Source organism: Podospora bellae-mahoneyi, chromosome 6, assembly GCF_035222275.1.
Source record: "Podospora bellae-mahoneyi strain CBS 112042 chromosome 6, whole genome shotgun sequence".
NCBI lineage: Eukaryota > Fungi > Ascomycota > Sordariomycetes > Sordariales > Podosporaceae > Podospora > Podospora bellae-mahoneyi.
The window spans coordinates 1,939,153-1,955,342 of record NC_085885.1 but is presented as its reverse complement, the minus strand read 5'-3'; the positions used below and the strand labels follow the sequence as shown (position 1 = coordinate 1,955,342).

Here is a 16,190-nt window from a genome sequence, read left to right as displayed (position 1 = left end):
TTGGGTCCAGTTGAAGATAAGAGGTGGCAACAAAAACACCAAGATGGATGGTGGTGATGATAAGGCCAACCCAAAAGCCTCGCAAGCTTCACCGAATTCCGAACTAGATATTCCTACCGAGCCCGCTACCAACCAAGCAACGTGTCCATACCCTCCTCAACCCGATCTGGCTGTTGCCCCGTCGGCTTCCTCGAGCTCACAATCGCCTACTTCGTTTCCGAAGAATCAACGGCTGGTGGAGATTTGCTAGGAAGTCGCTGTTGGAGAAAGGACCCGATATGTTTCCTGTAGTGTTTGTCCAAAGATGCGTGTATTTTCATACTTTTTGCGTCATCAAGAGCAGTTCCTGCTTTCCATTCTTTTTCATGGTTTCCATAACTTACCTTATTCCTATCACTGTGACCCAGTCAAAAGCGTGGGAGTCAGCAGGTGATCAAGACCCAGTAGAACAACCCTTTCCACTGTGGCGTCAAGCCCCTACCACAGGGCTTGTGTTTGTCAAAACAATATTAGCGCAAAACCCCAGTAATCCAACATTCTCTTTTTCCACTTCTCCACGAGTTACCGCCCAGAGCTTCAGCAACCATGTCTGATGATCTTTTCACCTTCCTTACGGTCCTGAATGCCTTCTTATCAGCTGCCCTCTTGATCGTCATCATCATAAACAGTCTCTGATGATGAAAAGAAAACTTCCCCAGCCAGTGGCCAAGCAAACAAAACCTGATGCCCGCGAGGGTGGCCTCGATGGAGGTATGCTCATATATGCGACGAAGGCATCATGCGTTAATGCTTGTGTGTGTGTGTAGCTTATCTCAAGAAATGCTCTCGCCGCTGCTGCTGGCATGGCGGTTGTTCTTTCCCACCAAAAGGAAAAGGAAAATGAAGAAACGGCAAGGAAAACCGCTGTCCTAGTTTTATTTCAGCACAGAGAGCGCCGTGCATGACCAGAGGTAAAAGGAAAAGGTGGGGACGGAGCCCACAGGCAGAGAAAGGTGCTGTCCCAGTGATGTTTCAGCATGGGAAGTGCCGGTAGTTACGTCTAGCAACGGCCAGACATGGGCACAATATACAAGTCGAATCCTGGCCATGTACCACCCGCTCTGAACATTATTCTATACATTTTGGTATCTCCTTTCCCAATCTGGAAAAAAAAAATTCCGGTGGCCGTCTGACTCCAGTAATGACACCTGTTTCCCCTCGGTTTGTCTCACTGTTATACCCTCACTCCTCCATAGCATCCCCATCCTCAACAATAATCCCAGGCGGCAACCTCCCCTCCAACAGCGCCTTCTCCAGCCTGTTGATCTCCTCCAACGAGTTCGCCTTCTTGATCAACTCCTGAAGCTTCTTCTTCTCCTTATCCGTCAGTTTCAGTCTCGACAGCTTAGACGTCTCACCACCCGGTCCACCACCCTTGCCTCCTGAAGTAGTCGTCGAATCGAACGTCTTGCTCTTGATGCCCATAATCTGTTTCCCAGTCAGCCTGAACCCTCCCCCGCCATACCCATCAACAGAATAATAACCCACCTTCTGCGCCAACTCACTCGGCTCCTCCACCGTCCCAAACAACTCCCTGGCCTTCTCCCTCTCCGCCTCCCTCACCTTTTGATAATCCAAAAACCTCACACTCGGGCACCGCCAAAGCACCCAATACCGGTAATGCTCCTTCTTCACAACCGGATTTCCCCCGAGACACAAGTGCACCAACCCCCCCCACCTCCCCAGCACGTCCAAATCCCCCAGCTCCCTAATCTCGTTCTCCCCCAGGTTCAAATTCCTCAGGTTCGGCAGGCTCTGCACCGCCCCCGGCGCGATGGCGCTGATCCTGTTCCTCGCCAGCAGCAACGTCCTCACCCGCGGCGACAAGGGGAAGTTCCCAAGGAGTTGGATGTCATTATCGGTCAGGTCGATCGAGTCGTGCGGGCCGGCGACGGCGAGGTTTTCGATGGCGGGTATTCTATGGCCTTTTTTACGGGAGGGTGTGTGGTAGGTAAGCCGAGCTCAAGTGTGGACAGTATCTGTTCTTTTCAGATGAGAAAAAAAAAAGCGTACCTCGGAGGTCAATCTCGCGCTCTTTGAGCGGGTTGAGGTAGGAGAGGGACGAGGCGATGAGGTCGGGGGTTAGCCTCATTTTGATGGTTTGATCCTCTAGCTGGTTTGTTGACTTTTGGTGGTGGTGATAATCTCGACTGTTTTCTCGATTCCGTGTTTGCGCAGCGGGTGATAGAATTGCTGTAATCAACGAGTCGCAATTCGCAATTCCAAGATATCAAGATCGTTGTCGCGTGCAAGTTCACTTTGGACGCGGCAGCCGCAACAACCACACACCCATTCCCAAAAAGCTCCACAAGGCTGAGCGGCAAAATAAATTGTGGAGCCTCAGCACTCACCGCCTGGCAACGACATGTCTTGACCCTAACCCTCACCCGCCTCCTTATGCTTAAACGGGGCTGTACTCCAGCATTCCATTTGTCCAGTGCTGCACGGTTCTGTCTAGAGTTTCTCCAACTTAAAATAGACACAGGTGAAGGTCCTTCTTAAGTAAAGGTATTATTTCATCTCTGGGCTAAATAATCATCGCAGACCCCGTCTCAAACCATAGCCCCTACTGCAGCAACAAGATCGTCCCGCTCCTATCCACACTCGCAGTCATCGAATAGGGCGACTCCAACCAGATAACATCCATCACCGCGTCCATATGACTCCTCAACAACCCCTGCTGCTCCGCCGAAACAACCGTACTCCTCGCCTGCCTCACCCTCTTAACCGGCTGCTCAACATCCCCCGCCAACCCCGTCCCCCCATTCGCCGCCGCCGGCCCGTTTGTCCCCCCACCCCCCTTCTCCTTCTGATTCGGCGGCCGCTCCGTATGCAGCGTCATACTGGCAGTCGGATGACTAGTAGAATACCCCAACCTCCCATCCTCGGGCATCAACCCACTAAAAATCACACTATTATCCACTCTCACCAAATCCCAATACCTCAACTTCTTATCGCTCCCCCCCGTAATAACAAAAGCATGCCTCACATCCCTCACATCCTCCCCAGCCCCAATCCCCACCGTCATCGCCCTCACCCCTCTATCCATATTCCCCCCACTCCCACCCGCCGGCCCCCCAGCCCCCATCTCAATATTCGTCGCAAACCTCCCCAGCATGATCCCCTCCGGCCTCTCTTCGTCCACCTCCCAAGCATCATACCCCTTCGGCCCCTCCTTATTCCCCGCCACCCTGTACACCTCCCGACAAATACACCTCTCCAAATCCCAAACCGTAATCTCCCCCTGCCCCGTCCCCCCGCTGACCAAAACCCACCTCCCCCTCCCCTTCGCCGGGTGCGGCGTAACCCTGTAGATCTCCCCTTTCCCCGGCACCCCCCACCCCCTCAACCTAGTCTTGAACCTCAGATCCCACAGGTCCAAAACCCCATGGCTCGTCCCAAGACAAAGCCAGTTCCTCTTCCTGTCCACGCAGAAACACGTCGGCGTGCCGTGATGAACCGGGTTCTCCAGCCGGAACAGCTCCCCCATCGTCCTGAGGTCGACACCAATGATGTTGCTCTTGTTCGTCAGCAGCACCAGCACTGAGTTCGCTTCTTGTCTGTAGTGCTCGCACCAGACTACATACTCCCCTTCCCCTAGTCCAGTATACTCCCTGAGCAACTTCAGCTTCTCATACCGGTAACTAACCCCGCTGAGAATCGAATTGACCTTGAGGATGTGCACACTCCCATCAGTGGCACAGCTGACAAAGCTGTGCGTGTTTTCAACAAAACACATTGCCAGCACCCTCGCCCCGGGAGCATGTTTGTGAGTCTGCCTCGCTTTATGTGTGACCATCCTCTCTAGGCGTTTCGTATCCCAGACTTTAACACACCCATCATCCCCACCCGTGATAAAAAACCGATGGTCCGGCGAGGGAACAACCCGGTTGATGGGGCCGACATGTTCGGCCAACATGCCAACCAGCTTGCCCGCCGGCTTCCACGGCTCCTCATATCCAGAAGGGACAGACTGCCTGCTCGACTTCCGTCGCCTCACCGGCGTCACCAGCGGCCCATACTCGAGCAAATCCCGGGGATAATTCTCAATGTACATGTTATCCAGCATCCGGATAATGTTCGGGTCGCTCCCAGTATAAGTGTGATGACCCCTCAACCGTTCCTTCGCAAAAGCCAGCCCAGTCTCCGTCTCGGGATAAGACGAAACCCTCAACCCTTGACTGAGCGGCCCCTCGACTTGTCCAAACGCATTCGTCTCCGTCGTGGCAGTCTCAGGCCCAGACTTGGCGCTGTCTTTCCTATTCATCAGATTCATCGCACTCGACTGATGCCGCAAAGCCCTCCTGCTCGCATAAGGCGCATCCGACAGCGACCGTTCATCATCCATAACAGACAACACGTTCTTCCCTTGCGCCACCGACGTCCTAACAGAAGTATCCCTCGACGCAGTCGGCGATACCGCCCCCTCATCTTCAAAAGGCCGCCTGCCATCCACAGACGCCGGCGACATGTTATCCCTGCTACTAAGTCTCGACCGATGATTATTCAACGCCGCCCTGCGCTTCTTGCCAACAGGGTCATCAATCGACATGGACGCATCAAGCAGCGCATCCTCTATCGTCCTCGGAGTCCCCGGCTCAGCCTGAATAGACGGCATCGGATACCGCAAAGGCTCCTCATCAAACAACACAGTCTGGGGGGTAATCCCAAGTGACCGAAGGGGAATAATACCATTACTACCACCCGTAGTCGTCGTCGTCGTCGTCTCTTGACCTGTCGAATCCCTTGTCTTCATCTGGCTCAATCGCCAGATAAACTCCCTAAGTGCCAACAGCTTCGGCTCATCCTCTTGAGACAGACCCAAATTCCGCAACTTCCTCAGCCACGCATCGTCCTCCTTGTTCTTTGACGCCTGCTCAAATATCTGGCTCGGCCCCAAAACACTATCACGTCCCTTTTTGAACGTCCAGAAATCACCCTTCTCCGTCTTGGAAGCCCACATCAGAGCATGGTCAAAGACAGACCGAGACAGCGGCTTCTGAAGCGCCTCAAGAATCCCCAGCTCAGAAAAGTCCGGTACGCGATCTGGCTTGAGATACGGCCCCAGCTTTGGCAGCACTTGAACTTTGAGATATGCCCGACTCAAAAACATGCTGCCCGAAGCAATGAACTCGACAGCCGCCTCTCGGATCCATATGTTAGGGTGGACCGTGAAGCGCGCGACATCGCTGATGAGATCAGTGTAGGACTGCTTGGTCAGCAGACCCAAGGACCCCAACTCTGCCAGAGAACGGAGCGCACCCTGGACAACATACTCTTCCGGGTCCGTGACCGCCTGCACCATAAGAGGCAGAATGAACTTTTCCAGCGTGCTGCTGCCGAGGAAAGCCGCAATTCCCACGATCGCGTCAAAAAAGGCGCATTTCAGCATCCAGTCTCGATCATTGAGGTAGGTGTTGAGATGAGCCAAGATGATATCGTTGGCCTGGGCAACACCGAAGAAGATACACAGCTCTGGCACCGAGGTAAGGAAGGCTCGTCGCACAAAGGGATCCGAATCCTCAATCAGGGCCTTGGTGTGAGTTTCGAACAGGCCGGTCAACTCCCTGCGGGCATTGTCATAAAGCCCATCAAACGCCGCGTCTGGCTCCGTCCCAGGCTCAACCTCAGGGTCTGCAATGGTCGTAGATCCATCTCCTCGCAGCGTAGCAGCCATGACAAGAAAGCGGTCTGCAATCTTGGCCAACTTGCCCAAAGCCGAAGCATATGTTGCTCGAACCGCCGAACTAGTCGAGCGCTGTGTTCCAAGCAAGACAACCTGCATCCTAGGCATGATATACTCCAGAGATATCTGTGCGTTCACAGGCGTAATGACCCTCACCATATCCAGTAGCTGCATGATCGTCCTAATCGCAGAAATGACCACAATCTCTGACTTGTCATTGAGCAAAGCAACGAGATATGGCAAGACCCGGTCCAGTTTGGCTTCGTCGGTCAACCGCTCAGAAAAGGCCAAAAGTATATCGCATGCCTTGACTTTTGAATTTGCGCGTGCCGTATTCCGGAGAGAGGAAACAATCAGCGTCAGGAATATCAGCGTGCCGTCATCTGCCAACGGCTGCTTGTCGCTCGACACGAAATGTTCATTATTCGGGATGTTGAGTCGAACTGGGAAATGCCCCAGTCCCAGCCTGGGAGCCACCGGTCGTTCCTCCACCTGCGTATCATTATTGTGATATCCCAAGAAATAAGAGATCTTGTCGAAATCCGACCACACCCTCTCGATCCTCTCATCAGCTTGAGCGACGTTCTTGGCAGGATCTGAAGAGTGCCCAGGGGAGAGATCCGTAATCACCTCCATGTACTGGTGCAGAAAGTTGTAAAAGTATGCCGGAAACACCTTTCCCTTCCAAAACTCAAGGTACTGTTCCGCCGAATATCTCTTCTGCGGATCCAGCTGTATCATGTGGCCCACCATCTCCCTCAGGTCCTTATCAGGGATCCGACTCAGGTGCGATATCCCAGGATCATACTCCCCTTTCCGGTACTTGTACAGCTGACTCAAGCTAAAGATGGGCGCTTCAAGAAACAGCTCTGCAATCACACACCCGACGCTGAACACATCCATCGCCCATGTTATCTTTGCATTTGGGTCTAGTTCCTCCCCCGAAGGAACAAATCGCTCTGGCGCCAAGTAGCAAGTTCTGCGGCCGGACGTGTCGAAAAAGTAGGAAAAATCGGCAGGGTTGTCCTCAGGTAGCATGACCGGCTTGAACGAAGACGAAAAGTCGGACAGGTACAGCCAGTTCCACGACGTCACCAGTGTATTCTCCGTCTTGATATCGCCATGATAAATGTCCTTGTCATGGCAGTCACGCACAGCACAAAGCAGTTGAAAGGCCAACCATCTCTTCTCGATATCTTCCAAAAACGGTCGTGTGCTCAGACGGTCATATAATGAGTTGTAGAAGAACTGGCGAATCAAATATCCGTTCGTTTCGGTCTCGATCGCACGTTGATATGGAAGGGCATTTGGTACATCGGCCAGCACGTTTCTTACCCCTAGAGACAACAAGTCAGCAATGCCCACAGTAAAGCTGAGGGGGAAAGGGCGCGTACGAAGGACCTGTTCTTTGTACTTGTCCAGGGACATGGGATATGGTTTAATGAGAACTTTGACTAATACGACTCCATCATGGTGTCTTGCTCGAATGCTCTTCATGAAGCGGGCGGTGCCAATGCTCTTTTCGTAGACCAAGTCGGCAAGCTCAGGAACGTCTATCCCGGCAGCCCCAGCTGGGGGTGCTGCGAGAGAAAATCCCTGCCCCATCGCTGTGTGAGATATTAAGCGGTGGGACGCTTAGAACAACTGGCTACCTAGGTCTCAATGCTGAGAAAGCTCGGCGCATTTTGGAGTACCAGTAGACGAATGGTTCGCGGTGCTCGAAGTTGCGGAAAGGTCGTCGTCAATGCGGGGTGAGGGAGGTATTCGTGCTTGGTACGGTCGGAGGTCGCGAGTGACGGTCAGATGTAGTCTTGTCGGGGTCGAAATGCCGGGGAAAATGTGTATGGGACAGAACTTTGGGTCAGCTGTATATGATGCATGAGGTGCTTTGGTCAGTCGGTGTTGAAGCCTACAGTACGCACACGGTGATGGCCCAATCGGTGCCTGCCGAAAAGATAACGATAGCTTTTGGCTCAAATGAAGTCACTGTGGGCCGTTTACCTTTCAGCTCCACCCATGATCCCAGCCTGTCACCCCGCGAACTCCACACCCCGCTTTGTGCATATAAGTGACAACTTCTCGACAGCCTTGGAGGTGGGCAACAAAGCACTCGAAAATGATGCTGCAGGTTTATTGGGAGAATAAGTTGATTTCATTTCCGGAGAATGTGACGCAATCCTCAATGACAGTCACAGCCTCATAAGTACAGGATCCCAACAGATTTCTCTAACAGTTTTTTGTATTTAAAACAAGTACCAGCAGAATATCTTGATGCTATGTGATAAGAAAGAAGCACGAGAATCTCTAACCGGTCATCATGAAGATACTCTCCTGGACATCATTATAAACCGAACACCCCCTAATCTCCCCAACCCCAACCGCAAACACCTTCCTTAACATGGGTATATACCAAAAACTAACACGTTTCGGGTGCAAATATGTACAAGGCGGCGAGCCAGGGATTATGACCAGAGAAGGTCGAGAAGAGAATGCAGCTAACCGTGTCGCAGCCGAACTCCGTGGCCAATGCCAAACAATAAAAAGACACTCATCGAGACATTATTCAGAACGTAGATCGAGCGCTGGTATCATAATCGCAAGCTATCAATCAGGACCCAGTTGTTGTCGTCAGCGGGTGGCTGCTAGATCCCGTCTCGGTAGACCCATCGCCCTCGATCGTCCGTCTCCAATGCTCTGGCAGGCAGACACACACGAGGGGGAACGCCTTGATTTCACCGTTCGCTGGTGGAGAAGTCGATGCCACTCTGCCAGATGTGTTCGAGACCCCGCTGTCTCGCTGAGCATTCCTGCGAGCCTCCCACTCCTCCGCTCTCTCATCCAACAGAATACCCGTCGCCCACCCATCGTCCCAAATACCCACAACCTTGAGCATATGCCCGCGGTCCAAAGTGAACTCGTCAGGGGCACGCGGTTGATATGCCCACAGCACAGCCACCCTATCGCCAGGGTGAATTTCGTCTTGCGAATAGTAGTCTCTGAAGAATGGCAGCTGCTCGGACTGCTGGCTGGCCATACCTTGGGGAGAGGACATCCCACCACTAGTTGGGGAGTGCGGCTCATCACTATTCAGCACCGAGCTGCTAGAGAGCGAACCATTCCTCCTGAGAGCAGTTGGCGGAGGTCTGAGAACTCCAATCCCCGTGCCGCGGTCTGATTCTGGGCTGGACCCAAACCCGTCAGAGGAGGAATGATCGTCGCCTCTTCTTCTGTCGCTCCTCCTACTGTAGCCGGCAGACGTGGCTGTGGCGATATCTCGGCCAACGTGGTGTGATGGTGCATCGGCCGAGTGTCCCTCGAGTGCCGACATCCGGGCTATTCTACCGCCCGGTAGAGCCTCAAAGCCCGGTGGCACACCTGGCTGTCCTGGTGTTCCTGGCTGAGCCATTTGAGGAACGGCCGGCCCTTTCCTAGCAGGCGATGGTTGATTGAAGACGCTTCCGCTCTGACTTCCCTGCCTCTGCCTACGCCGCCGCCAACAGAGGAAGATGCCCAATGCCAACAGGGCAGCACCGCCAATCGATCCAATCACAATTCCAGCAATGGGTCCCCCTCCTAGCCCGGTTTTGTCAGCGTCGTTTTGCTCGTTCGAGGGCGGCAGTGCTGTGTTTGTGGGAAGTACAAAGGTAGGTGTGATCGAGGGCAAAACGACACCAGCACACCTCGACTCGGCATTCGAGTTGTAGCAGCAACTATCGGTCGAGTTGATGCCGCCCTTAGCGCAGTACCAACACAGACCAATGGTGCTACTACCATACCCGCAGTTCTCGGGCTCGTTGGCGATACCCTGGATACAGGAGCGTCCGGAAAGCGCATTGTCAGGCGATGAGCAGTCCGTAAAGTCGGCTCTGATCTGCTCCTTTGCGTTCCTACCGGGGTTGGGACAGAGCTTGTTGTCACTGACAACGTACGTCTCGGCCTCGGCAAATTGTGACTAGTCATGGTGTCAGTACAACCTCCCAATTCTATACCAAAACATAGGGGACATGGGGTCTCGTACGCATGTTTCCGCGCACACAGGTCGAGAGTCTTCGGGGGCGAGACTGCAATCTGCTATCGATTCTTGCACGATAGTATTACATATTACAGTAGTTGTGAAACGCGCGTAGAGCTCGGTGGTGTTGGTGAGATCAAAATCTCCGCAACCGAGCAGGGTTTGATATCTAGGAACAGTCAGTAGTTGAAACCTCGCAACATCACATGACGTCGACGTACTTTTCTTGGACATAGTCCGATTGCACAAAAGTCAATAAGCGTTGATCGAAAGTCTCGGTGCTAGAAACGAATGATAAGAAACGACTGCCGGCAACATGTTAGTCCATCTACAATCTGAAACCCGCTGGAATGGATGTCTGATATCCGCGTGGGACAAGCGACTTACAAGATACCGTTCAGACGACCATTGGAAGTTGTAATGGAAGCTGACTGCCAGGCCGGACAAGCTTTAGATCCTTGCAGTGAAATGCAGGCGGCCATGGCAGTTGGTGATGCTGATAATAAAGAAAGAAGCACGGTCTTGGTGCTTGCTAACGAATGCCCTCGCCTTCTCCGGGCTGGCTGTCCGCTCATTGTGATCTCCTCCTCTCCCCCTCTGTGGTGCCCAGTTGGCCTTTCGGCAGACGCGTCACTGGTGATGTCGCAGCAGTTTCCGGGTTGTGGTGTCACCTTTGCGAAGTTGTCATGGTTGTCTTGGGATGCTATCATGGCTCATAGTCTTGAGGTGTGTGGTGCCAGCGAGTCGGAGCGGCGAACCTTGTTTGACGTGGGCGTACGGAGTATTACCGGCCTAATTTGTTGCTCAATTGAGTAATATTGCGTGTGTTAAGTCCCTAACAAAAAACTGTCCGTGGCGTTGAGCTGGTGAATGGCGAATGGCGAACGGCGAATAGCCCAAGGTCGGGTTGACGATAGAGAGGAGACTGGACGAGCTGTTTTTGTTATGGAAGGCAGCTGGGCCTGGTCCCGCATATATGCGAGTGAACGAGCGGCAACCAGTGAGGAGGTCGGTGGCCAGCACCAGCGCGACAGCGACCAGCGGTTCGCTCTTGCCGGTCAAGGTGTGGTGGCTGCAGGAGTCGGCCAGAGACAATTGGCAGGAAGGGATGGCAGTCAAGATGGTGGTGGTGGTTGGACAGCCGACTGACCCGATGATCGCTGCAGGTTGCAGGAACAGAAGGCCCAAGATGCAGTCGCAGCGCGGAGGCCGAGATGGGGTGCAAACGAGCGGAACGAAACAAAGTCTATTTCTGAGGGTGAGGGTGTGAAGACGGTCGAGGTCACCTGTTACTCGTTGTGTCTGTACAAGTGGCACGCCCCAAGAGAACAAAAGGAAGAGAACGAAGAGAGAGACGGAGAATTGAAGGTGGATGTGTGGATTTGGAAGTCAGCCAGGAAGCGTGTGAATTGGTCAGGGACCCACCGCCAATCTCGCTTGAGGTTAAGGTATCGGTGTACCGCTTGCCTCATCAGGCTTAGGGCTGCGTAAATGCAGGGGGCTTTGCAGATAAACCCTGTCCTTTTACAGGTTGTGGTGCTTCAAGTCTTTCTACAGGGCGCCCTGAATCAACAACATGCAGAAACAAGAAGCCTCTTTGTGATGTTTTGATGGAAGAGAATACAGATCACGATGTTGGAGACACGAGTCCTTCCAGGACTTGTTGGGACGAAATAAAGTTGGGAGAGCCCGCTGCCGGTTGTGGAGCACTGGGACTTTGGGACATTACGAAGTATAGGCAGGCCATGAGGGCTATTGCAATTCTTATGCCTTGAAAAGCAGCCTGTGCGCTTACCTGGCAAGAGGAATTTTTGCTTCCAGCACCTTCGTATAGACGAAGAGGATTTAACAAACTGTGAGATGGTAACAAACCGAAAATCTAGCGGTGTACACACGGAGCACAGAAAACAGTCCTGTCATCTGAATTCAGTTTATTGTATTGCCATGTGTTGGTCAGAGCTCCAAGCTGCCATTTTTGACAGCGCCTTGCATCTTTAGCTTTTTCCTCTGCTGAAGACGCGTTGCGCACAGATGGTGGCTGAGCACGAGGCTGCAAAAAGTAAATCCGAAAGGTTGTTTCTGGCCCGCCATGGCATTGAGGCGCTTGTCTATGATCGACTCGCCCAGCACCATGCTCCTGCGACTATACCAGCCGAGTTGTGTTCAACGCATTCAACCAGCAATGAGTGGTTGACATGCTTGACATGGAAATAGCTTTAAGGTCTTCTAGGGACTGCCTTCCTGTGCAACTGCAATCACTTAAAAGTGCCCCCCAATGTCGAGGATGAGCTTGATGGGATGGTGGGTTGGGAGACTTTTCGATGTGGGGCCCCGGACCCGGGACCGAGCTAGCACGAAATAATAGTGGGGCAAGCACATGGTTTCAAAGTCAGTCTCTTCTCATTCGTTGCCGGGACTTGGTGAGACAGCTTTTGTGGACGCCCCCACGATATCAACCCGATGGCTGTGTTTTGTATGTATCGCCGACCTCTGCAGCTCGCTCCAGTTTTCACCAATGGGAGGTATTCCTTCGCCGCCTTCAACATCATGGACCATGCCATCGACAGGCTCAATTCCAACTCATAGAGATCCCGAAGGGCATCTAGTCGGAATCTGCAAGTGCGCGATACGGTCTGTTGAGCCGGGAATCAAAAGACCCGACTGCACGAATAATCTAAATAAGCGCTTTAACTACCGGGCGGGCAATTCGACTGGTTGACGGAGCGCGGTGCATCGGAATGTGTTTCTTGCCGCCCATTCTTGGAACCAGGAATGTATTTCAGGCCATTGGACAGCCGCCCGACGACAACACACGGCTCGGAACCTCTGCGTAACTGAGCGTAACCAGATATTATCTGGCTCTGGGATGGACGAAAGCGGGTGAGCTAGCTATCTATGTCTTGTTTCTATGTATCCCGACTGCCGGAATCTTTCCCTTTTCCCCTCGTTTTCGTTCAGCATCATACCGCTCAGACCCTCTGGCCATGATGCGACAGCCATCTGCGATCTATCCAATGAATGCCACAGCACGTACCGAGTCTACCAAACAAACTGTTTCTCGCGTTCCATCTTCCACCTCAGGTTTCATCCCGCATTCTAATGCTAGTCTGAGCCGGGCCTTGTTCTTTGTTTGCTTCTCTGCAAATACTAGGTGGGATACTCGACAACTAGAGAAGCGCACTGCTTCTTAGCACTATCTCGTCTCAACAATATCAGTCGGACACGCCGATTCCATGTCTGCTAGCCAAATAATTTTCAGGACCTCCATCCCTTCGAAGCATGGGTCTCTGAACAGATCATTCATGCAAGCACTTGCAAAACGCTGACACCCCTTTTCATACACCCAGCAGCCAAATTGGGCGAAGCGAACTCCAGATGGTCCAACGTAACCCAACCCAAACAGAACTGTTTCTCAATGCATAACAAAGCATGCCGTCCAACGAGCAAGCGAATGTGTCGTTTTTCACATTGTTTCCCCAGGACCAAACTCAGCTCTGTACTTACCGGCCTTATAAGAAACCTGAACCGAACAGAGACCTCTCGGTAACCGTCAAGCGAAGCAGCTGCTGCCAGCTTCCCCCGCATCCTGACACACTGGAGGGTTTGTAGAGAGGTAGACGATGTTCAAATGCCGCAACCTTGTCAGGGAGGACCCCTGATTAGTGTCGGTAGTTGTTTTGAGCCCCATCTTTATGCTTAACGTCGATGGGAAGAGGGTCTGGACTCCCAGTGGCTATTGTCGCGATCACGATCTGCCTAGCTAAACAGGCTGTTGACCGCTCAGTCAGATCTAACCGAGGCAAAAATAACGCAGATCCGGGGAAGATTTCCTGGCTGCACACAGCAACACACAGACGGGAGAGCTGTTCAAATGGCATAGGAGGCATACATTTGCCGAAAATAGCCTTGCTTCTGATGCTACTACCAACCTACTGCCATGGTACACAAAGATGGCCACCGAAGGGATTGCCATACTATATGGTGATTTGTTGCATGCCGAGTTCAGGTTGTGGACATACTTCAACACAACACTAACAGACCACAGAACAGTAGATTCAAGACATGAAACCAATTCATTTATTACAGTTAAGACATCACATACATATCTTCATGGGAACGAAGCAAAGTCAAGACAAAAAAATATTAATATACCCATCCAAAAAAAAAAAAAGGCAAAAGTTGTGATCACCATCCACACCCTCCCTTCGGTCCTCCTCTTCTCATCCAGCCCAGCCGAATGTACTTACTCACCACCCACCTACCCGCACCTTAAAGTTTACACCACCACCTCCCAGCTTTGCCCCTTTATATACTCCCCGCCTCCACCCATGTCCTCCCCCGATCGCTAGAGACATACCTAATCCTCTGCCTGGTAGTGAACCCCTCCTCGTCTGTGGTGACCACAGTCCGAGTCTTGTAAATAAGAGAAGGAGTAGCCGCTGCAGCGGTAGAAGATTGAGAGAGAGAAGTGTATGGTCTCCGGTGATACTGCTTCTTGGTTCGGAGGTGGGGAGGTGAATTTAGTGGTGGAGCCGATGACGGTCATTTTGAGAATTTAGGGGGGGTTATGAAAGGGTTTGGGGTGAGATAATAAGAACTTACCTTGTTGGTGAGTGAGATGGAGATAAAAGGTTGTTGTGGTGGGAAGCTGTTTTGGTTAGTAGAAAGGGGTGGAGGATGTATTTTTGATGATGATGATGATGATAAGGGAGGAAAGGGGGTTTGGGGGGCAGGGGCAAGGGCAGGGGGTTTATATACATTTGGCTCAGGGGGTAAAGACAATACATTGTTCAGTATGAGGAGATAGACAATGAGATTGTGTTGCTAGTAAAGAATAATGCCTTTGTGTGCGGTTTCTAATGGAAGGCTTTCTTTGTTGAAGAAAAGAAGAGAACAACGACAAAGGAGGATATATTATCTTTAGAGATACTAATGTATCGGAGAACGGGGACAGTTGTCAAGGTCTTCACTGAACACTTGGGTGTCGTCGAGGCTACGATGGATATCCACAGAGATCATAGCTGTCCCCTACCTACCTTAGTTATGACTTGCTCGACAGATGAGTATGTATCATCAAGTTATTCGGATATAATGCCTCACACATCCATGCCGAGTGTGTTACAGGGGTATGATGACACTGGCAAGGGTATGTCGTTAACAGAAAGATGGACACTGCAGCTTTGAATAAAGGCTGTGAGGACCAGTACAGTATATCTATCCCGAGGGGATGAGGAAGGCAAGGCCAACGGATGATGGAAACAGCGAGGCCATGGTAACTGAGGCGGCCCAGAGTGTCTTTGATATCCACTTACCTGCATATTGGACATCTGTGAGCCTAAAAGCATAGTGGCTAAGGGGGTTTCATTCAGGTATCCAAAAGCATATGTGTTTCGAATTTGTGGGGAATCTGCACGGTAAACCATGCCTCAAAACATAATAATAGATTTGGAAGAAAAATGAATAGGCCTTAGAAGATAGTTAATAGACTTGAGAAGTTTATCAATATGCCTTGAAAACAGTTGAATAGGCCTTGAATGATAGTTAACAGGGTTTCAAAGATAGTTGAGAGGCATACAAGAATTTTTGAAAGGTTTATTTTCTGTTTAAAATGATGTAGACTCCCAGTAACTTCAAAAGGTCGTAGGTCTTTGTCAGCTTTGGCGCCCTGAATCGTCGTAGGTAGTTTGGTCTCCATATACCATATGAGAACCACTGTGTAGCCCCTTGACAGTCCACCACCGCAGAGAGTCTGGCTGACAAGGATCTATCTTGAGCCAACGCCACGCCGCTGGGAAATTGCTGGGTGTACTTGGGGCGGAAAGATAGATTTCTGAGAGATAAGGGTAGTTCGTGTCGATGCCAGCATGTCTGAAAGCCATGTATAAGGCCGTCAAATGTTGAACATCAAATGCCAAAGTCTCAGAGTCCATACACCATTGCCCCAGAAGAATTCTCCTTCCGTCGGCGTACACAAGAATGAGGCCGATTATTGGCGAATGTGACCCCCACCAGTTAAAATACGTCTCCGCGGTTCCAAGTCTTCTGGGGGAATATGTCGCCTTCTTTTTGCAGGCAATGATTTGGGATACATTAGACATATGCGCCACCTACGCGAACGAGGAACCTGGCTCATAAGAGCAGGCTGAACGGAGCCATGATGGTGGTTCTGGACCGGGCTTAATAGCGGTATTTGGCTGCAGCGTTGCAAACACCTTGACACCCCTATTGGAAAGGTTAAAGTATGTCTGAACGGGCTCCCCGTTGTCGAGTGGGCCTATCAGCCGGCTCCATTCAATTGTTGCGTTTGGAAACTTGTCGAAGAGCAATGAGACAGGCTCAATAGGGGTTGCGGCTGTTGGCCTGGTAATCACATCGTTGCCTTTGTTGGTTACGATCTGCAAATCCACAATTAGTACCGTGACGTGGCTCTCAGCTGCTGGGGGTTCCTTACCC

At 51.7% G+C, this 16,190-nt stretch overlaps 3 protein-coding genes across 3 annotated transcripts; all 3 read right to left on the bottom strand.

The window, feature by feature from the left end:
• Positions 1-697: 697 nt before the first annotated feature.
• LEA1 (U2 snRNP complex subunit) lies at positions 698-2,131 on the bottom strand (the record flags this gene model as incomplete). Its single annotated transcript, XM_062880639.1, has 3 exons — positions 698-1,467; positions 1,528-2,000; positions 2,053-2,131. 3 exons carry the CDS (start codon positions 2,129-2,131, stop codon positions 1,222-1,224), a joined length of 798 nt encoding a protein of 265 aa, XP_062729515.1. The 3' UTR covers positions 698-1,221.
• A 474-nt stretch (positions 2,132-2,605) lies between these two features.
• Positions 2,606-7,330, bottom strand: VPS15 (Serine/threonine-protein kinase; the record flags this gene model as incomplete). The annotated part of the gene is made up of 2 exons (XM_062880640.1): positions 2,606-7,062; positions 7,120-7,330. 2 exons carry the CDS (start codon positions 7,328-7,330, stop codon positions 2,606-2,608), a joined length of 4,668 nt encoding a protein of 1,555 aa, XP_062729514.1.
• A 1,003-nt stretch (positions 7,331-8,333) lies between these two features.
• Positions 8,334-11,370, bottom strand: QC761_601840 (uncharacterized protein; the record flags this gene model as incomplete). Its single annotated transcript, XM_062880641.1, has 4 exons — positions 10,125-11,370; positions 9,959-10,042; positions 9,744-9,906; positions 8,334-9,677 (listed from the first exon to the last, which is right to left on the bottom strand). The coding sequence occupies exons 1-4, from the start codon at positions 10,445-10,447 to the stop codon at positions 8,334-8,336; spliced, it is 1,914 nt and encodes a 637-aa protein (XP_062729513.1). The 5' UTR covers positions 10,448-11,370.
• Between the last annotated feature and the right edge of the window lie 4,820 nt (positions 11,371-16,190).